The sequence below is a fragment of the Opisthorchis viverrini genome (assembly GCF_000715545.1).
Source record: "Opisthorchis viverrini unplaced genomic scaffold opera_v5_343, whole genome shotgun sequence".
In the NCBI taxonomy this organism is placed as follows: Eukaryota; Metazoa; Platyhelminthes; class Trematoda; order Opisthorchiida; family Opisthorchiidae; genus Opisthorchis; species Opisthorchis viverrini.
In genome coordinates this window covers 91835-114149 of record NW_008751994.1, presented here as the reverse complement: position 1 = coordinate 114149, position 22315 = coordinate 91835, and the positions used below count along the sequence as shown (strand labels likewise).

Genomic DNA, 22315 nt, shown 5'->3' with positions numbered 1-22315 from the left:
CTAGATGTCCGTGGTATGTGCTCATTAATATCGATCGCGATGGCTTGATTGGGTCGTTCCATTGCGAGTGATCGAAGAAGAACGGTATGGAATATTGAGATTTGGCAGAAATGTGTGTAAGCAAGAAGAACGTGTTTTATCGTCATCGACAGCCGAAATTATTCGCTACTGGTGCTTCTCCGCAGTACAACCGTGAATTGTTTGAAAGCCTTATTGCAAAGAAAAGAATAAAAGGTAATCGGAAGGAGCAAAATGGTACCCCACTACAATCATATGAATTTACCTACATATCCATTCACATAACCTTGATGGATACTAACAACAACCACGCCATTGACCACTGATGACAGCCATGTCTTGCAACACTAAACATACTTAAGGGAGATGGCATGAGGGTGTCTCATTTATTCAGCTCGCAGTGGCCACGTCTCACAGCCAGACAGAAAAACAACCAGCAATTTTATTTGATGCTCATGTCCCTTGAAGTTCAGGGATATACCGGATTGACGCCATTTTTCACGCGCCACCAGAGTCTTGCAGACTTGCGCGTTGATCCCATCCATCACGTTACAATCGAAACTACTACAATCCCCAGGATACGTGAAGCGCCCCACAACTTCGTGTCTCTCTCCATGACTTATAAGTGGCGTATTAAGTAACTGCATGTCCAGAAGCACTGCCTTAGACTTTGCGGATGCAAATTACATGCCAAAGGACCGGGGATTACTCCGGTCAGTTCATCCGAAAGATACGTATGTATTCTCCCCAAAGATGAGAGTGCCCTCCTCTTCATATGCAGATTCGATATGGTTTCCGTCTAGGGCCATTCGAGCGCCTGAGTTCTGTTGACCTTCTAGTGTTTGTCTCAATCTCGCCGATTAACAAACTGAACAGGAACGGGACAGAGCTTTTCTTTCAGCTGTATTTGGAGAGTTTTCCATATACTTTCAGACGCCCGTACTTCTGAGAATACAGAGATAACTGTATGCGCCAACTTTCGGGGCATTGCCTGTTGAACGAGTATGTTATAAGTAAATACTAATAACTAACCAGAACGCAAAATCAAAAAATCGCAACCGGTAGGGGCAGAGGAGCAGTTGATAGTCAGAAAGCCTTAAGATACGGGCAGTCAGACAATGTAAATGGGCAATACATGGGGGGAACTCCGCAGGACACGTTTGTACGTTCAAGAAACAGCTCCGAATGAGAAATGTAAAAACTTTACTTAAGAACAGGTATCGAGGGAGTTAGGCAAAAAATAAATACACATGCATAAAGAAAACTACTCACAAGGTTGCTTGAAACTCTTTAAAAGCCCACGACCGGTTTCGCTCTTCTTGGGGCTCATCAGGTAAGTGCAGTCCCTGAGGTTCCGTTAACCGTATGTTCAACTTGTACCGCAATTAGACTGTTTTCCAGAAACACTCGCTTGCAAAGCAATTCGGTTTTATGTGAGACTCGAGTGGATCTCTCGGCAACCTTGTGAGCACTTTCCTTTATGAAAATATACTGCGATATTTTGAATATCGTGCCAAATGAAACATGGGGCGGCCTGTGTGCGACACACTTAGTTGTAGAATATCATAAAGGAGAGATTCAGATGAGCCTTTCGTGAAACCCAAATTGATTTGCTAATGAGTGTGTTTCCCGAAGATATACATGCAGTTTTCTGACTAACAGCGTGACAAAATAAAACGTGCTTGAAGCTACTTTAAATAACAAATGACGGGGTGCCACCAAGCAAGGCGCAACACAAAAGCACTGATAAAGAAAGCTATTCTGAAGCTGAGTTATCATAGTGCTTATTGTATTCGGTTACCTTCCAGGGGCTCCTGGTTTAGTCCTCAGGCCGGCCCGTTTGAAAATAGACAAAGTAAACACCAAATTGCAAATGAAGGCGGTCGATGGACCGATGTATTGGTTTCAGCCAGCGCAGGGTAAGTAAACGTTGAGCGAAAGCAGGCGACAAATGGCGGGGAAGCAAACCCACGTTACGGTGGACAGGCATACGCATAAGTATCCTGGGGAAATCACCACGGATTTCTACTCGTACACATGGAAGATCGGCACTGGTATTGCTGTCCCAGATAATGTTGATGATGGGTGAGATCCAATCTGAATTTCATGCTTACTGGTGAACCGGTCGAGGCAGTAAATAAATTTGTCTATCTGGCCTGCTGCATAAGTCCTGACGGACTGACGAAAGACTAGGTCACCCTTAGAATTGGGAGCTCAAGGGCGGCGTTTTCAATCCTTCAACATTTTTGGAGCTGACTTGACATCAGATTGACTGTCAGAGGTGGAGTGCACAATCCAGCCGTCCAACCTCTTCTACTTTGTGGATCGGAGACACTGCCGCTGAGTGTGAAAGATGTCCTAGGGATTCGCGAATTTAATTAATTTGGTTTTATGAGAGACCCACCTAGAACCCAACCGAAGCTCTCGCCTGTGATTTTCATTAGTGTTCACAAGGTTGCTGAAAACTCTTCGCCCTTGTCAGTAGTTTCTTTTGTGGAAATATACAGCGATACCTCAAATGTCGTACCAGCTGGAGCCTGAGGCGGAATGTATGCAGCAGGTTCTGTTGAAGAACATCATAAAAGAAACACACCTTTGGGTCTCCCGTTAAAACAAAATTGATTTTCAAATAAGTGTATTCGTCGAAATCTCCGAGGGCTCTTCTTATATGGCCATGGGGCCTCCGAAGCAGTCTTGTTTGAACACCGAATCAGTAATGCTGAAGTATCCCACGATGACTATCGGGAGGGTTCGTTCTCCTCGATAGATCAGCTGGCCACACTCCACAGGCTACGCCGGTTAGGCCATCTGATTTGTATGCTAGAAGACAATTAGCGTCGTAGAGCCTTATTTGCCCAGCCATGTGTCAGATGGATACAACCCAGGGGTCGTCGGTCCATGGCATGGGAACGAAGCGTGAAAACCTTTACCAGTCAGCTCAGACCACTTGGTAAATGCCGTCTCCGGGATGGGGAACACAAGGCGAGAAAAATCAGCCACCAGTGATCCTGACATGTGTGATGGTCTCAGCAGCCAACGGCGGTCTTACTTCGGAGCCATCGCCTTCACTGCGTAGTTCGAAATCAATGCCACACCAGGCTAACAGAACCACTCGACGTCGATGTACTCAATGATCCATTGCCTCCAACGTGTGAATTGTTCCATCATTCTTCTTATCTTTGGTGAACGAAGCTATAGTAGTTGAAAAAACTGCCTTTGGATGCACAGTTTATGAGCTGCAAAACCAACAAACTAAACTGTTTATTTGCCGTTTTATAGTCTCCGACAAAATATACGAAAACTACTGATAAAAAGGTTAGATTGCTGGTGACTCTTCGTTATCACAGATCCTTCAGGACATATCTGGTTCGTTTAAAGACAACAGAACCGAGGACTCCACTTTTAGTGAGAAACCATACAAAAGAGGCAAATTGGGACGGCGTCGTAATTCCTGCTACCAACTTTGCACTATGGATTTTGATATCAAGAATAGCAGAGTTTCAGTAGGGTGTATTCTTTCATATATTTGAAACGGAGAACCTGTGGGTTGGGGGAAAACTAAGTTTTTGACTCACGTCTGATTAACAGTCTAGCGGGTGTAGTAACGGTATTTTTCTCGGCTTAGTTTCGGTTTGAGCCTCCCAAGCTAGTGCTCACGGCAAAACAACCTCCAAAGGCACGCAAGGTATATTAACGCCCGAAACGAAGTCATCAACACCTGTACAGCGCTTCGTATACATAGCGTAAGCGGCAACAGCCTGGAAACCCTGACACGTTCTGGATGCGCCATTGGCAAACGACATTCGGCCAATACTGGGTCATGATTGGCTGTTGGGCCCAGACTTTAGACCAATCAGATCTCGGCCTGATGCCGGACCGACAAGCGTCCCGTTTTCGGCCCATCTTACGTGAGATAAGCCTCTCGCCCGTAGTAGCACCTGACTGCGAGTGTTAAAGCGGGATCCGTTTGGAGTTCTGCCTAATAGGGGGAGAAGTGGGAACCCCAAAATTAGCGTTTGACTCAGTCACCTGATGCGCGAGACACTGCTCAGTTCGGGCGTTAAGCCCTTTTGGCACCACCCACTGGTTCGTTCCAGCACTCAAGTCCGATCACTACGGTAGTAGTGTCTCGAAATTACTGTACTTCCCTGGAGCTAATTTTGTTCCTGTCTGGCCGTTCTTTTCCCTATGTGTGTGGACGAGATGGTTCGAGTTGGCTCAGTGGTCAAAACGCGAATTTCCTGACCGGAAGGCCCTTGGTTCGAATCCAACCTCTGCATCTCGACTGGTCCTGTCTAGGCTTCTGCAGCCTGACAGTGTCTCAGCCCTCATGCTCCCTTCGGGTGGCATCCGAGCTAGGCACTTGGAGGATGTTACAGCTGGATGGTTTTATTTACACGCCTATAGTTATATAACCGAGCGCTTTTGATCGTCCTTGGCGTGTCCACATCGAATTCGCCCTCAATGCAGCTCGTTTTTATTGTACCAGCTCGTTTTCCTGAAATGCCAGACTGGCTAGTGACATTCGAGCACTTTTTATTCGGACAACCCTGGAAAACCTCCTCAACAGGACAACTGTTGCACTCCTCAAGTAAATGCGAATGTTTTACTAATTGGGTGCCTTCTATCATTGTGACTTCTGTTTGGATTTTGCTAACTTGCTCACAAGCATTCTGGCATTTTCAGGATACCACATAAGCAAAATACCCTCAACTGTTCTCATCAACCCAGTGTGACTCACTTCTGGGAATAGAATGGTCTTCACTATTATGAAATGCAAAGTTAGTTTGCAATATACATTCATTTCCAAACAAAATTGATTTGGGACTCACCTGTCAACCAGCTGAATCTCTCGTTTGCAGCAATTGAATGTGCTGCACCAGGCTGCCTCATGTTTCAGTTTGTACGATATTCGAGATATCGCAATACACATACTTACGTGATGCACTACTCATAAAGTTGTTTCCACTTCATGAACACCGTGTGTCACTTATTGAAGGAAAAGGCTTGAAGCAGTGAATGTTAGGTGACTAATTTTGGACGTGTGCGCATAGTGAACACTGCTATATGCACAGGAGCTCGAGATGACTCTGGTTAAAGCGCCACTTAACTGACCGGCAGGTCCGTGGTTCGAACTCAACCTCTGCATCTCGATTGCCCCTGGCTCTGCTTGCGAAACGAGACAGGCCTCATGCTTCCTTCTGGTGGCGTCATCTTCACCACCGTTATCAGCTGTAGAGACCGCGTACTTGTCGCACATTGGTTGTAGCTGTCACAGTTTCCAATGCTTTAGGGAGGTGGGGTTAGTGGCTGCACATTGAAGGTGGCGCAAATACGGGACTATCGGTTGATTGTTGAGTGGGTTGTTGGGAAGGGAGCTAGGCATTGAGGGCAATAGTTTGGATGCACGAGCGCCATTGAGGGCCCGATTGGGCCATGTATGATAATGTCCCTAACCATTGATATGGCCCGTCTCGGCGTCCCCATCCAGGAAGACTGTAATGACAAGTGCAGCTGAGTTTGCTGGTAATGGCTTTTATAATTCACTGCCAAGCCATCGTTTGACCTCCCCTGACTCGTTTCAATCCGGTTGTGCGAAAAGAACCCTTCGAGGAATTCGGTCGCCTGACATACGCAGCACGTGGCCAAGCCAACGCGACCCACACAGTGTGATCAGCTCATCCATCGTTGGTGAGTCATTTCTTCCGAAGACCATTCGACTTACTTCAGCATTGCTGATCCGGTATTTTCACTAGACTCGGGCGATGCTCCGAAGACATCGATGGTCGATTACTGAAAATCTTTTGACTTCCCGGGCGCACAGTGGTCAGGTTTCTGATCCGTATAGTGATATGAAGCCCCCTGACAGTGCTGGTTTATGCACCCGATTTATCACCTCCCGCCTGCAATGCGCAGTTACCTCCTTCCCCCCCCCCAAAAAAAAAATCATCGGTGAGCGAAACTGCGGCAACTACAATCACTGTACGACGTGTAGGCGGTTATTACTGCTGACGACGACGATGATGATGATGATGGAGCGCACCGCAGCATTGTAAACTCGACCACTGACGGATAAGCTGATGTCACGCCCACGCCATAGGTGACGCAGGTTCACAAAAACTGCCCTGGCCTTTCCAATCTAGTTGGGACCACTGAAACTGATACAGATGCCCAAGTAAACAAATTTGTCTACTACCTCAGTCGGCTCCTCCGTAAACATGAGGTTAATTTCCGAACCCACCCGGTCGTGAAGTAATAGTTTACACTTTGCCGGTGTGAAACGCATGCCAAACCATGAGGCGGAGTTATTTAGACTACCTAATATCGTTGGAATTACCACAGGGTCACATCCAAGAAGAGCTGTATCGTCTGCGTACTCGATATCTGTGAGCGGACGCCCCGGAGGCTTTTCGACCTCACAGGCATAGAGACTGATAGTGAATCCTCCGTAATCGTATCCATGACGAAGTTGAAGAGGAAAACTGAAAGAGGACAGGCCGTCTGACACCGCTTGGTGTGGTTAACTTAGAAGGGGGCTTCCTGTAAACATTCACAAGGCCGTGGGGTAAAACCAGAAAGGATCTTGGATGCCACAGCTACCAGGCTGATGCCACGATGGCCTTCACACAGCGTCCACGTACCCTTTTCGAAGATCGAAATAACTGTAGACATGCCCTATTCTGCAGGCTTCTTTTCCTTCCATTTAGTACAAATAAGCTTTGTCAGATTGGTCACCAGGGATTTTCCGCCTTCCTTTGAGAGGGCTGGATACAGACCGTCCAGTCATGGTGCCTCCTCACGTTTCTGTACGGCTATTTCTTCTTCCGAAGGGCGATCAAGGTTTACATTCCATCCGCCCGTATGCATTATCTCCACCGGCTGTGCTACAGGAGGCCAGCTGAAATGCTCTTCGAAGTGTTTGGCCCATCTCTCCAGTCGACGTTATTGCGAGCGAATTAATGAGCTATCTTTTTCACTTGTCGTTTCGCTGACCGTTGCTTTCCTAGGGCCAGTCGATCGTATCAGTTGATAAAGGGCACGGCTGTTTCCCGTAGCAAAGGCCTTCTCCATCTCCCGAGCTTTCGATATCCACCAGAGCTCTCGGACTTTCCTTAAACTCTTCACTGTATGGCGTTTGGGGGATTTGTGTGCGCCGTCATACTCGTTGCCTGCTGGTATGGCTTTCCTGGCATCAATCATGGATAACGACCTCGACGACATCCAGTGGTCTTGTGGTCGAATGGGAGAAGTCGGGCAGGCAGCACTGAACGCCGCTAGTATAGCTCCTTTCACATTTCGCCACGCATGCTCACCGCCACGACAGTATTGGTTTACTGTGGGGGCGAGATGGCCCAAGTGGTTAGAGCGCGAATTTACTGACCGGAAGGTCCGTGGTTAGAACCCGACCTCTGCCACTCGACTTCCCCTGTCTAGGCCTGAGCGATCTGGCAGTATCCCAGCCCTCGTGCTTCCTCCGGGTGGCATGGCAGCTAGGCACCAGAAGGGTGTTACAGCTGGACCACTTTTTGTTATTGGTTTACTGTAGAGAGTTGTTGAGTCAGCTCGGATCGGTACTGTTGGGCGATTGTCGTTCTTCGAAGATAATGGATTGGCATGCTTCTTGCTAATTTGTGAGGGCCTGAAGGGAAGTGAATTGTCAGACGTGCACGCACCATGGCGTGATCGGAATCAAGTGATGTGCCCCATAAGGAACGGCAGTCTTGAATTGTGGCTCTCCACCGGTGGCTGATGGCCAGGTGGTCCAACTGGGTCCATGGTTGATTTGCAGTTGGTGACCGCCGGATTACGCGATGCGAACGTTTATATTGAAAGTTCGTACTTGCCAGAATCAGTTCATGATCAGTACAAAACTGGAGGAGTCGCTTTCCGTTTTCTGTGCGACGAGAATCGACTGCGAGTCGACCGCCCAAATGTGATTCTAAGGAGTCACGACGAGCTACTTGAGCATTCATCTCACTCTTAAGGATCACAGTGTCAGTGCTTTCTGATGAACGAGTGATGTGCCCCATAAGGAACGGCAGTCTTGAATTGTGGCTCTCCACCGGTGGCTGATGGCCAGGTGGTCCAACTGGGTCCATGGTTGATTTGCAGTTGGTGACCGCCGGATTACGCGATGCGAACGTTTATATTGAAAGTTCGTACTTGCCAGAATCAGTTCATGATCAGTACAAAACTGGAGGAGTCGCTTTCCGTTTTCTGTGCGACGAGAATCGACTGCGAGTCGACCGCCCAAATGTGATTCTAAGGAGTCACGACGAGCTACTTGAGCATTCATCTCACTCTTAAGGATCACAGTGTCAGTGCTTTCTGCCTGATGAACGAACTCGGATAGCTTTCGATAGAAATTGCCCTTCTCATTACCAGAAGTGGAGTACGTTGTGGCCCAAACCGACACTACAAACACACCGCTTTTCGTACGAAGAAGCACTGAGCTTGATTGAGCTGAATAACCGGGCGGCGCAAAGACGACTGTTCACTGGGATCCCATCCAGCAAAGCGCATTCAATTCTGGGGCTGAGTGCAACTCCTACGTCAAATATCTCGACCTAAAGCTGTCACTGCCACTGCGGCAGCTACAACCACTGTGCGACGAGCAGGCGGTTATTACAGCTGACAATGATGATGATGCTCCCACGAGCCATCGCTTCTGGGACGACGGACACGCCGAGGAAGAAATGTGAAATAGATGAGTTCATTCGTGGCGTTTTGATGTGCATAACTACGCTGGGGTCATGTATTTCGGTTTCGGGGAAATAGTATACATCAATCATAAGGGTTTCAGCAAGCATTGCCTGTTTGCCAATTTGACATAGAGTACGGACGTTAAAAACTCCTATGTATAAAGAACCTCGTGGATTTAGAAAGGTGTTATTTTGTTTAATATTTGTAGGCAACGAGGAGCATAAGACCCTTCGGTCAGATAACTGACAGTCAAATGACCCAGCGACGTTTGCTTGTGTGGTGGGAAGGGGTTGGGTAGGGACGTCGATGGACACCGAACTGCGCGGGCAAGTGGTACTTCCCAGTTGCCCAAGTAGAGGAAGGGATTTAGTTGAGGAACCCTACCTTGAGCGTTTGACTCAACAGTCCGATCCAAAAGACATCGGATGGTAGAGTTTTCTTGGGGGACTTTGCCTGCAGCCGATGACTCAATGGTCTAACTTACCTGGCCTCAGGGTCCGCCCTGGCGCGAGGGAAAATGGAGTATGGCTTTACTGCCTCATTCCTGATGCTGCTACGCACAGCAGTTGCCTTTTGAGAAACACCAGACTCTTTGGTTTCGAAAGTATTTCGATCGTATTGAACAACGTTCCGGCGGTTACTTTCAACCGTTGGACGGTCGGATTGTGCGGTTTTGGGACCGACCTGAGAAACACCAGACTCTTTGGTTTCGAAAGTATTTCGATCGTATTGAACAACGTTCCGGCGGTTACTTTCAACCGTTGGACGGTCGGATTGTGCGGTTTTTGGGACCGACCTTTTCTAACTCGTCCTTCCTCAAGAGAAGGCAGTATCGCTGTTGTTCAGGTTTATTGTCCGTTAGAGTTGAGACTGGAAACTAAACCCAGAGGGGCACATTTTCTAACGGGTGTGATTGCCAATAAGTGGATGACTTACTCGGGGCATCTCACGTTGAGCCGTCGACTCAAAACTCAATAAATTGACTGGTGGGGTAGATAGTATCAGGGCTTTCCTGTGGAGTATATTTCGGAATCAGTCAACCACTTACGTTTGATGACACGATCTAACCAGAGGATAAAAGTTAGGACATTTGGATCTTTTCTTTGTTGCTGCTGCTCACCAAGGGTACACTTAGATCCCTTGAAATATACTGAGTGATCCGCCGGCGATCGGGTTCAGCCACTGGGTGCTCTAGGCGTGTGATTCTAAGAGGAAGCCACTTCTACTACCGTTCCCCAAGAACCACAGCATCGCCACATGCAGGAAGCATTAACTGTTTTCACGCTCCCGTCGTGGATGACAGTATGACTTTACTGCCGGAACACGTCGTATTACGATTGTTTGTTGTCTTTTGTCCGAATCCTCCCATGTACTCCTAGCAAAGGTGAGCCTAGAAGAACGAAGTTCTAGCTAATGTAGACAGCGGTACTATCGGCGCATTTAACCCCGATTACGGCAGGAGCTGTTGGCAGACCAGCCAGACTGCTCGCTTTATTTTTCAACCGGTTAAAGCTGAAGCTGTGACGTGGACCTTCCAACTTTGAGCTTTATTTGGCCATTTAACAACTTACTTTATCACGACAAAACACGGGAGACCAAAATACAGGTCTCTACGTTATTTTGGCGTCGGTTCTCCTAATTTTATAGTCTGCAGTTAACGGCTTGAAAGTTCGTTCACGTTATCCTTGAACCCTCTAGAGTTAGGAGATCTAGTTTCACAAATCAAACACATCCAGAGACTAGACATCTTCAGTCAGTGGTTCTTGAAGTTCCCCAATCTCTCCGGATGCAACTGGTTCCAGGAGCTCTTTTTGATTCTTCGGGGTCCAACGCAAACCATCAAAGCCATTAACTCAAATGTTTAAATCATCTTGTATGCATACGAAGTGGGAATCCACGGATAATACGAGTGCTCTTCTTGTTACTCTGTATAATAATACAAACTACGAGGATATACCTTACGAGGCTAAAAAGTGAACACTGAACCAAGAAGCTGGATTTCCAGTTAATTGACTGGTTTATCCTGCGCCAGCCTGTTTCTGAGTGACGGATTTCGGCGACCCAAACCATTGTTGGAACTTACTCACTCTCTGAGTGGTGACAGTTGCTGCGATTTAGGCCAGCTTTCTTTCGCCGTACTTCTCAATCATCTCATCACCACTGTCCTGTTGTTACTTGCGATACTTCATTGCTGTATTCTTATCAAAAGCTTGCTTTTCATATTTCCAGCACAATGGAAATAGACACGCTGACAGATGCAGGACCTGTTGCTTCCGGATCGGGTTCGATTTGTGTTCGGCTGCATCCTTTGGTGGTGTTGAATATTTCGGAACACTGGACCCGTAATAAAGTAAAAGAAAACTCCCCTGCTGTAGTAGTCTATGGGGCTTTGTTAGGTAAACAAGAGGGCCATTATGTCGAGGTTTGTTCTTCACTTCCTACATGTATATACCATTTAGATTACAAATTCGTTTGAGTTATTATTAGATGAAGAACCGCATATGGCTGTCAATGCCGATTTCTATGGTACCCGGGAATCACAGTGCAAACAAGTCTATCCGGACCTGGACATCGTTGGGTGGTACACTACCGGTGGTCCGATCACTGAACATGATGAGCTCTTCAATCGGCAGGTAGATACCGCATTTTCTAATCTCGACTCATTCATTCAGATGCAAGAACTCAACGAATCTCTGATAATCTTGAAGCTAGACCCGTTGCATTCTTGTGGGGAACAACTCCCAGTGCGTATATATGAGTCCGTGGTGGACAATGATGGCAGAATACACTTCCGCCAAGTAAGTGAATGACCTCATCACATCCTCTTTTTTGGAGTGGCCTAATCCAACTTCGATGTTTTTGTTACATTCTTAAAGTTTTATGCTGGAGCGCTCGGTCTACAACTCCACACAGTCTCGATAAGATTCCCCACTGGATTACGTGCTACACCATATTTTTGGCTCTGTGATGTTCGGTGCTGTTTTGATTATACCGTTTTGGATATGATCATCTACCATGCGTAACGCTGGGCCCGGCCAGTATATTCTGAGTGATAGGTTGGGAATACTAGTTATTGCAGCCATTCGTTTTTCCTGGTAGTAGCTCGTTCATGCTATCATTACTGTAAGTAGCTCCTCGCACTGGAGTCTTGTGTGATTTGCTATCACAATCCGCTGCTTAGGATGGTGGCACGTCAGGTCTTCGAAGTTTGCTGTTCTTCCTGAGTCGACATGTACATTGTCTTACCTCCTGCACGCACCCGTTTCTGCAATACCTACATCTCGAGTTGCTTCGCGTTGTCAGCTCGTATCCATGAGAACGTTGTCTTCCGAGTGATCTCGTTTTTGCTGCGAGTCAAAACATATTTTTAAGTCGGATAAACTAACTTGTATATGGCACATCGATCAGGTAACTGACAGTCAAGTGATCTAACAACGTTTACATATGGGGTGGGCATGGGTTGGGGAGGGATTTCGGCGGACAGATAGATGTGTGGGCAAATGATACTTCTTGGTTGCCCAATCTGAAGAAGGTTTAGTTGAGCTGTCTCACTTGGGCCTTTGACTCACAAGTTTGAACCTTGGGGCAATAGGCAATAGGGTTTTCTTTGGGGACCTTACCCCTGGCCGATGACTCACTAGTCTGACCTGCTTGGTTACAGAGTCTTCATCATCATAGACATCATAACGTTAATGTTCAGTACTGACGTTTCGCTGACTTATAGCTATGATTAATTTGAAAGCGTTGTTGTGAAGAAAAGGATAAAAGTGGACGGGGAAAGGGCTTACTGCTAGCTGCAACAATCATTCTGAGGTACCCACACCTCCAGATACTCATTCAGGCAATCTAGATGGAGCTCGAGATAATTCAGTGGTTAGTGTGCCAACTTACGAACCTGAAGGTTCGGACCCAACCTCAGTATCTTGACTGCCGCTGTCTAGACTTGGGGATCTTGGCAGTATCTCAGCCATCGTGCCCTCTTTCTTTAAATAATAACAAAATCGTTCAGCTGTAACACCCTTTCTGTGTCTAGAAGCCGAGCTTAATCAGTCAGCTTCTTAGCTGTAAACAGTGTGCCGAAGGTGCTTTTACGCTCAATAGAATGCAGGGCAAACACAAGCAAGATTTGGAATCTAATATGAATTCCTTTATGCATCATCATCCTTCGCTCGCTCTCTTTTAGGTTTTGTACACACTGGCAACAGATGAAGCCGAACGTATTGGGGTTGACTATGTTGCTCGTATCTCAATGACCAGCACTGGACAAACATCTTCTATGGTAGGTTCCGATACAGTAGTGAATTGCTCACCACTGATATTCTCTGGTGCACAGCCCCTCAGACGGCTTTCTTGATATGTTAGAACCTCCGTCTGCCATCGCATTGCTTCGACCCTGATCACCCCAACTTAGTCTTTCTCTACTATCCCAACTTTCAGACTGCGGAACACCTCCTGGGTAACTACCAGGCCACCCAAATGCTGTACAATCGTCTGTCTCTAATCCGGGCCTACGTTTCGGCTGTCGCAGCCGGTGAATTACCCGTAAACCGCGCTCGCTTACGAGAAATTAACGCATTAACCAAACGTCTCTCCTTACTGTCCTCTGTTACTGGCGTGGGAGACCGGCCTTCCGAAATAAAAGAACACCTTTACCGCCAAGCAAATGATGTGTGCTTGGCAAGCCTGCTGGCCAGTCTCACGCAAGGGTTACATACTTTTTATACTTGTATGTCAAAGACCGCTCATGTTGTTTCTCGTCGATCGGTGCCGCTGGAGAGCTCTATGATGCTCGGAAACCCCTCGTGTGGTTTTGTCAAAATGTCTCACTTTTTGGGGAACATGAGCTGATATTGCTCGTATATATTTGTCCACTTCTTATCATATCTTGAATGCCAGGTGGTGCGGAACTCCACTTCGTTAACTGGCATCCAGGCCGTCGTGGGCCCCTCACGTACGATGGCTATTTCCATTGTACCTTTCCATGCAGTCACTGGCCACAACTCTGTTCATTTCTACTGCAACATACATTCTGAGTATAACAACTGCAACAACTGACTTTCTGACTTTCCTACTACTTTTGTGGGTTAATCAAGGCTGTTTATCTTGGGAGTATGTCCATACCGTACCGTTCGCCGCTTCATCTGTTTCATGGGGAACCTTTTTCAAAGGTGACTTCTCCCTAGCATGCTTGGAGAATTCAAAAACAGTCATTTGAGGCGGACATTTCAGCAGATTCTTAAACACAAAAACCCGAAATATTAAATTTAACACAACAGGATGTTTAAGTAAGTCATTGATGATTTCAGCTATCATCAGGAATATCGTACTTTTCTCGTCAGCACTCATACTGCAAGTTTATTTCGGTCGGCTGACGGCTTGCCCAGTGTAGTGGGTTTTCCACCCACCTTCCACACAAGTGTAGGTTAGTGAACCGGGCGATAATTGACTTCTCTGTGTCGGTTTCGTTTGTCAAACTTACGTTACTTGTAAGGCATTCATGATAATTGAATTTTGTGAGGGATACCCGGGTCTTAAAATACCAATGAGCAGTTTATTTTGAAAGAATCTTTAGCTCCTGTGGTACTTACAAAGGTTCTCTATCGGCCGCTCCGATGGACGTTTCAAAATATTTGATTTTCTGGCATTTTGGGGCGTAATGATTGGTTTTTAATTCCATGCATGATAAGGCGAATCGTCGGATAGGAAGCGTAACTTTATTTCAATAAACGTGCATAAACGCGCCTGATTATTTTAAGACAACTATTTCAAAACAACGTTTGTCGCCTTTCTTGAAAATTCTGGAATGAAATGTAGAGACAAGTAGTTAAGATCAGAACCAGTGTAGGTAACGGGGAGGGAAATCTTACCTATGGTTTGTAAATAACACTGGGTGAATCATATTCCCGTATGGATATTATCTGACTGATTGTCCTTTCTAGCATTCATTACAGCAGCAGTTGTCTCAACTTTTTAAAAATTGATTTAGGAACATGACCAGAAGGCACATTATGTTGCACAGCGTACTCGATTGAAGGCAGAATATAAAATAAAAAACTATCGTTCGGCTGTAACACCATTTCGGTGCATAGCTATCATGCCAGTCCACCCACGGACCTCCCGGTTACCAAGTTCGCGCCTTAACACCGAGCTGTTTCGAAGTTAAATGAAGCTCTTTTGGAGCACACCAACGTGTGTTAGTTGTACATTCAAACATCTGTAGTTGGTTTTAGGCACTTTTGTCCATGCCTTTTGTCTTTGGCCCACCAGTGGCCAGTAAATCACATAGCACCTTCCTTGAACGTCTATGTGAACACGACACTTGGTGTTACCCCGGATCAGTACTCTACATCTTGTGTCTACCATGCTACAATGGTGAAACTTATTCATCAGTCGGCCAACGCGATGTCGCTACAAATATGTGACAATAAAAGACACCAGAATGGTTGCGGTAGAAATTGCCAGGCCGCTTCTGACTTGCTAGATTACTTGGAGCTACGGCGATGTTGACTGAGCCAATGAGTGTGGCACCCAATGAAGGGGAATTTTCGCCTTACCTTCCAAATGGCTCTTTTTGGCTCAGATATGTGGCTGTTTTCCTTGGGTCTTCTTATCAGGAGCTGTAGAATGTAGCCGTTGGGCTGGTGAAGTTGCACACCGTAGCCACTGACAATGCTGAACGTTTCTAGGCGACTGGAGTGGTTCATAGACAACTGCGACTTGATGGCTGTAAGAAGAGACCATTATGTGAACCAAAGAAAGGCGCCACATCCACATATTTGTCCGAACCATTCTGGAAGCTTTAGTTTTGTTTCTTTTCTGACCAAGTGTCGACTAATTTCGACAAACATCCAGCTAATGGTGAATAGTCAGAAAGGCTTTTTTCGATAGGTCATCGGTCCTCGTGGAATATCTGATAGTTACCAAGCCACGCGCCTGGAGTTTCACCGGATGTTTTTATTGTAATGTAAGGTAATTTTTTGGCCATAGCTTCGTTGATGTAAATTCGTGTATACCGGGCTGGGACTTATTTGATCTGGATTGATTAATGCACTTCGGCACTAGTATGTTTCGAACTGGACAGAATTTCTACACACATGATCTCCGAGGAGAGCGGATTTTTACTGAAATCCACCAAGCCTACCTGACTGCATAGCATGGAATCCAAAGATTCCACTTATTCAACCCCCATAGCTGTTTTGTGCTGGATGTGGCATAGAAGTTTGCGCATCCATTAATGCTGTACTGAGTCGTTAATGATAGGTGAATACACATGTCAGACCTAGTACCTATGTTTACATAAGCTTTGGCTCATCGGAACCTCATTACCGTGCCGAGACTGTTAGCAAGTTTCGTTGCTTATTCACGACTACATATAATCCAGACTTCATGGGAGGCGTAAATTTTCGTTGACTGGACAACAGCGTTCTGTTTTGGGGATTTGCATCGTGAATTTATATGGTATTATTTGATGCGTGAGGACACAAAATGTTCAATGTCATGGTTCCGTAAAATTTGAAACCCAAATACACGCAACTTCTATTTTTTTTCTAAGGAGACGCATTTGTACTTACTTTAGTTAGACGGCAAAGTCGTAGATACTGGCCACCAAACATCAGCACTTATTGTTCTCTGTCTCGTCCTCGGGTATCAGCATTTCATCGTAGTCTGTTCTCGGTTTACCCAGGATTCCAACGCTATTGTAACAGTTGCATCAAGCTCCAACATAAAGGCACTTACTTGACGGACTCGGCATCACGGTGATTCAGTAATTTCGCGTCCACCAATATCTGAGCAATTCGTCTGAATGTTAAGTTTATATGATCTTGAGTTACTTGTCTGTATTGCTGGTCCCCACATTACCGAACAGATAGGCTGACTGATCTCGCGGATGATGTCTTAAGATTCGGATAGCTGGTGAGTGCTGGCTAAATAAAGTTTGTATTCATTGAAATACACCACCCAACCTGATCATGCGTGCCCGTGGAAGATTTCTTTCATATATTTCTTGAACCAACTCAATGCGACTTGACCGTCTGACCAGTTGCTCCGGTCCAACTCGACCGAGTGAATTGAACATTTCTGAACGGATAAACCTAGAAGGAGCGTTCTCGCACCATGTAATGACGGGAGTGTTTGATATTCCCTCAGTACTGCAGTAAATTTTCAAAATGAGTCATCTTCAAATTGACAGCTTTCCGATGAATCTGTGCTTAGGTGGACCATCATTGTCTTGCAGAAAATGTTTATCTATTCGCCTGCCCAACACATTCACCTAAAGTCCTTAATCCCAATTCAAAAGCGACGAGCCTTTGTGACGATTCAATCCTTCTTCCCGCCTGTGGGTTATTAGTGGTTGAATTATTCCACAAATACAACAGTTGATGGTTTCATTATCTGCCTATACTATCAACTATTGGACCATTTAGACCTCATTTATCTTGCATCTGTTTGCCGGAGAACGGAGTGTCACACGGCTCTACCAAGCATTTGCTTTTATTCCTCGCACAATCCATGCCTTCGTGATTTCTGTTACTTCCTGGATGCACCCTTCTGACGTATACATTTAATACCGTAGTGATTTCCCTTAGCGAATGTTTTTTTACTCAAGGAATGAATGCTGCTGTGTTGATGTGATTCTTACGAAGAACAATTCATAATATTTCTAGGTATTGTAGTTATCTCACATACCATCCAACTTCACTGCAAATGATTCTGAATCGTTTCCGGTTCATTATAACCCATACGGAGAACACCAAATACCAGTAGATTGTTTCGAATAGTTCATGTTCCCTCCGTTTCTCTCTGTCCGGATCAGTTGGGTAGCGTGCGTTGCGCTTTTTTTGTTGCTGTTCAAAGTAATCCATATGACCAATCACTAGCAAGTTTGCGTAAGCTTCGGCTGCCCCGACCAAACAAACATTCACCCGTTGCTTCAGCTGTTTTATCTTCATCATCTGCTTGGATGTTGGAAGACTGTTGATAAGTAGTGATCCTGATTATGACTTACAAAAGTGACTCGGCGACTGTTTCTTCATAACTCATTGATTCGAAATATATATCGAAATATCTCGCAAGTGATAATACAAGCTTGTTCATCTCAGGAGTACTGAGGCATTACCAGATCAGCGTTTTTTCGACACGACTTACTTGACAAGTCTCCGAAATCTCCTGGAAATGGTGACTGGCAGGCCTGAGTTCTTGAGTCTAATTATCGTCACCACTTGGATGAGAATTCATTTTAATCAGTATCTATAAAACTGCTCAAACTTACATTTGACATCCTCCAAGGTTACTCTTAATCGCTGTTTATGAACATTCCATTTGATCGGCTTTCTGTTTCAAAAATTCTCCACGTTTTAATTTTTGAATTACGGTTTGGTCCCCACAGGTACAAGCTTCACTGGCGGTACCAACTCCATGATGTCTATTTCGTTTGTTTCGTCATTCCATTCAAAGGCTCGCATTTTTGGCTATCATTTCATAAGTTATGTTACTATTTGTCAGCTTACCTCACTGAACACAAAATTGTCAAGTTCTTCTTTCGATAGCATTTTAATTTTAATCTTAAAAGGAAAGATATTTGAGCATGGAAATTTTGAAAAGCGATACAATGTTATAAAACCAAATCTAAGGTGAACTGGGAATTATTTTAGCCATTGCATACAGCTCAAACTACCGGTTGAGCCATACGGTGGTCGAAGCTGGTTACGGTCTGGCGGATGCAATCCCTTAGAATAGAGTAGATCTGTTTGGATTAAAAGCTTCAATCCAGCCGGCTCACGTTTGGATATCCTCGGTCGACATTGCCTTTCCGTTCTACTTGGAGTGTTTGATCGAAGAAATCTAACCCTTGGGGTACGGGTTCAATGCAAGAAGTTCACCGGAATCCGAGTCCAACTTCATATTTTCTTTTGGATAGAGGGAATTCGTTCATAATGCCCAAAACACTGATTGATCTGTGCATCCTGAGGTGTAAGACAAAAGATAATCATTAAGTTGTTACACTCGTTTGGTGCCTGACTGTCATGGCACCTAAAGTAAGCACGAGGGCTGGGATACTCCTAGGTCGCCCAAACCTAGACAGGGGAAGTTGAAAGGTATGTTCGTGGTATTTCTGATGCCTCTCCAGAGACATGCCATTAATGCTTCTTTTGCCGTCCGTTGCTGATTTGCACTTTCCGGACTTGAAAAGTTTCGCCTTATGCTGAGATCAGGCGATATCAGTTATCAGTGATCGGGAATGATTTTAGCATAATGTTAACAGTGATATTTGTGGAGTTTGCGTTTAGGAGACATTAGGTGTGGTGCGTCGCCACTGAGAATGCATCGCAACAACCGGTGAAAGAATGGTTCGTGCAGATCATTGGGTGTCGTGCTACGTTAATAGTCGGTGCATTCCCAGTGAATCTTGGCCTAAATAACGCTGGTATGAGTATCCTTGTACACCGAACCTGACCATAAAGTTGGTATTTTAATATTCCTGTAACTTAATCGCTCTTCGATTTTCCGGTTCTCGTTATCGTCTAGAAAAAGTCAGGATACGACCACGACAAATATGACGCGACAAAAAATTCGAAATCGTGGCGTTTATCCGCACGAAAATTACCTTGAACACATGCGTTCAAACAAAATTTGTTGTCCAACACAATGGCTTCTTCTATACTGGTCAAGCAAGAGCTTCGGATGTGTGCTTTCAGTGCCCAACCGTGACTGTAATCAACTCAGTAGTGATTTCTGTAATGCGCCACTCAAATGTTGATATAGCCTCTCAGTATTCGCACAATGGAATCAATTTCTCGAAAGCTGCGTTATTTTCAAGGTTGTCCATCCATAGTGTAGAATGTCTACGTACAATCCACTATTATGTAAAATAACTACACCATTTATTTGTTCAAGTGAGTGGACGTGCTAGGTCAACGAACAACGATGGTGATAACGTTACCCAATTTGATAAAAAAAGGCGAACATGGGAAAATGTGAATCACTTGCAGTGGACGGAATTATCTGATAGCTTTGCAGCTGAAAAAATCGCTGCACATTCTATAAACTATATGGCCTTTGCGGATGCATGAAATGCGAAGGTGGGAACCTTGTAAAAAATAATTGGACAATTTCTATTAAGGATTAAATTCACAGAAGCCGCAGTAGTCATTTCCGGAAAAGTCCTACAATTTTGTTGTTAAACCGCAGTGGGCCATTATCACCTGGGAAATTTTTCAGGAAGACCTGATGTCAATCATCAAGGTCAAGTGAAAGAAACGAGTTGATGCACAAGACTAACCTGCGGCTTGGTTTCCACAATGTCTAATAAATTAGCCACATGGAACCTGTGGTGGTCTGGCTACCAATAAGTTAGTTTGCCAGGAGTGTGTGGCAAAGAAATAAAAATAATAACGCTAGGTTAAGCATACAATAATAAAGAGGTCAGATGAAAAAACTCACTAACATTGTTCTCTTTAAAATAGTTCGTCGTTGGTCCTGGTCAGCGAATAAACATTAATCCAATTTCGGTGGTACATGGTTCTTCTTCTGAACAGTTCCCATATGTACTAGTTTACGAAGATGGTCTGAAATGTTTTGATACCAGAGTTAGTACATGAGACTCGCGAATGACCGCTACAAGCGCGAGCGAAATCAGGAAAGAGAGCCGAAGCACGTGACCACGCTTGTATTCTGCGAAATTGTGCAGGTGCGCGTTTTTGTAGTTTTTCGGATTCAAACAAAAAACGGTTATGCAAATGATGAATTACGTAGTGTTATAATAACGCCGCAAACCTACGTCGATCGTTGCGGGCAGCTGAAAGAACCGTGAGGGAAAATACGTGGGTATTACATTATGCATGCTTCCCGATAGCAGTTCTAATATTACACGACACAGAATTATTTCTCAGCGAACAACCCGTCAGCGCGCATGTCAATGAGAAATGCCTCAAACAGGTCATGATCTCCTTGAAGGATCCGAACATTGAGGAAACTATCTCCTTTAAATGAAGGCATACATAAGCCTATGTCTGGTGCCCATGCCATCCGTGGAAGGTCTAATGCTTTTATCTGCAGACCGACTATTAGGTGGTTTAGAAGACTTATCAAAAAGGGTTGGCTACGTGCGTTCCATCAATATCATCGGCCACAGACTGCCGCATTTCAGCCGACGTCCATACTTTGGCAGGGACTGCACTTGTCGATTAAACCCGCCTAGGACAGGCAGTACTTCGGGCATAGTTTTCCACTGGAATTATTCACAGCTCACCATATTCGTGGGAGTCGTCCACATTCCGTCTGTCTTACAGACAGTCTGTTGAGCTTATGATGAGCTCATTTTTAGCGCAGTAGCGTTGGTGCTTCGATTACTGGACGAAAGCACCATTATCAAATATTTACCCATCATGTATCCATTTAGGGCCTTCCTAAACGTCGTAATCGATGAAGAGGATACAGCCCCCGATTTTGCAGCAAACTTTTGTAAAGTCACCTCTGATGCCATAGCACAACAACGTCAAAATGATGAGGGAGATCAGTTGAAACAAAATGCAAAAAAATGATATCAGATGACAATCTGCTTGGCAATTTGAGTAGAAGGAATTGACTATTCGTGATGCTGACATCGGTTTCCGTGAAACCGTTGACACCTTACACGAGAATCAGTAAAAGGTTAAATTAGCTATTTGGATTGCTGAAAATCAGGAATCACTGCGAGCTCACAGCAGAGGCAACCTCGGTTCAATAAGTCTCTTGCGGGCCCATTATCAAACTCAGAGCGTAGATACCAAGATGACTTTCAGGCTCCCACAAGGGTACTTCGATAGCTATAGAATTCGGTAAGCGCATGAAAAAAAACCGACTGCACTGTTGTCGCAGTTTTCAGGATAATCGGAAATATAAAAACAAAATATGGTGTTACGCGCAATGGAAAGAAAAAAGAACGATATCTATCCAACTACCTCCTCGGTCAATGCACCGCCCCATTCCGGGAATGATAAGAGCGATACTACACCCGTTTTCCGTTGTGTGTTTAAGGAGAAATGATGCCGCTGAACGAACTGGACAAACCCGACCCTGGCTTTTGCGTGAAAGCCTTGGATGTATATCAAATCGTGAATCTGTGGTTTATTATCATTTGCATTTATCCCCCTCTAGGTACCAGTCACTAGAAGCGCACGCAAATTACTTTCACCGAAACTATGGGGTTTTTGAAGTTGTTAATTTTATGGGGAGTTAATCTATTCCGTTTGAACCTTTCGGTGTTATGTTGCTCATAGCATTTGTTTAAGTGACCCTCTAGGTACCAGTCACTAGAAGCGCACGCAAATTACTTTCACCGAAACTATGGGGTTTTTGAAGTTGTTAATTTTATGGGGAGTTAATCTATTCCGTTTGAACCTTTCGGTGTTATGTTGCTCATAGCATTTTGTTTAAGTGAGCAAAATTTCAAGATCACGGACCAGCGGCGATTTGCATTATGCTACGGGTTGACGAGATACAAGTCGCGAAATCACGCTTCAACATATTTTAGCGTTCATGGTGTTCTTTAGGAATGAGCTAATATGTACAGATTATTCATGCGAATTCCATTTAAGAAAACCGGTCAGCGACG

At 45.1% G+C, this 22315-nt stretch overlaps 2 protein-coding genes across 2 annotated transcripts; one reads left to right on the top strand and one right to left on the bottom strand.

The window, feature by feature from the left end:
- Window positions 1–10954: 10954 nt before the first annotated feature.
- Window positions 10955–13768, top strand: T265_10121 (hypothetical protein; the record flags this gene model as incomplete). Its single annotated transcript, XM_009176397.1, has 4 exons — window positions 10955–11143; window positions 11181–11519; window positions 12905–13000; window positions 13159–13768. The coding sequence occupies 4 exons, from the start codon at window positions 10955–10957 to the stop codon at window positions 13567–13569; spliced, it is 1035 nt and encodes a 344-aa protein (XP_009174661.1).
- A 2895-nt stretch (window positions 13769–16663) lies between these two features.
- T265_10120 (hypothetical protein) lies at window positions 16664–18272 on the bottom strand (the record flags this gene model as incomplete). The annotated part of the gene is made up of 7 exons (XM_009176396.1): window positions 16664–16814; window positions 17410–17694; window positions 17729–17827; window positions 17869–17941; window positions 17993–18054; window positions 18094–18191; window positions 18231–18272. 7 exons carry the CDS (start codon window positions 18270–18272, stop codon window positions 16664–16666), a joined length of 810 nt encoding a protein of 269 aa, XP_009174660.1.
- Window positions 18273–22315: the final 4043 nt, after the last annotated feature.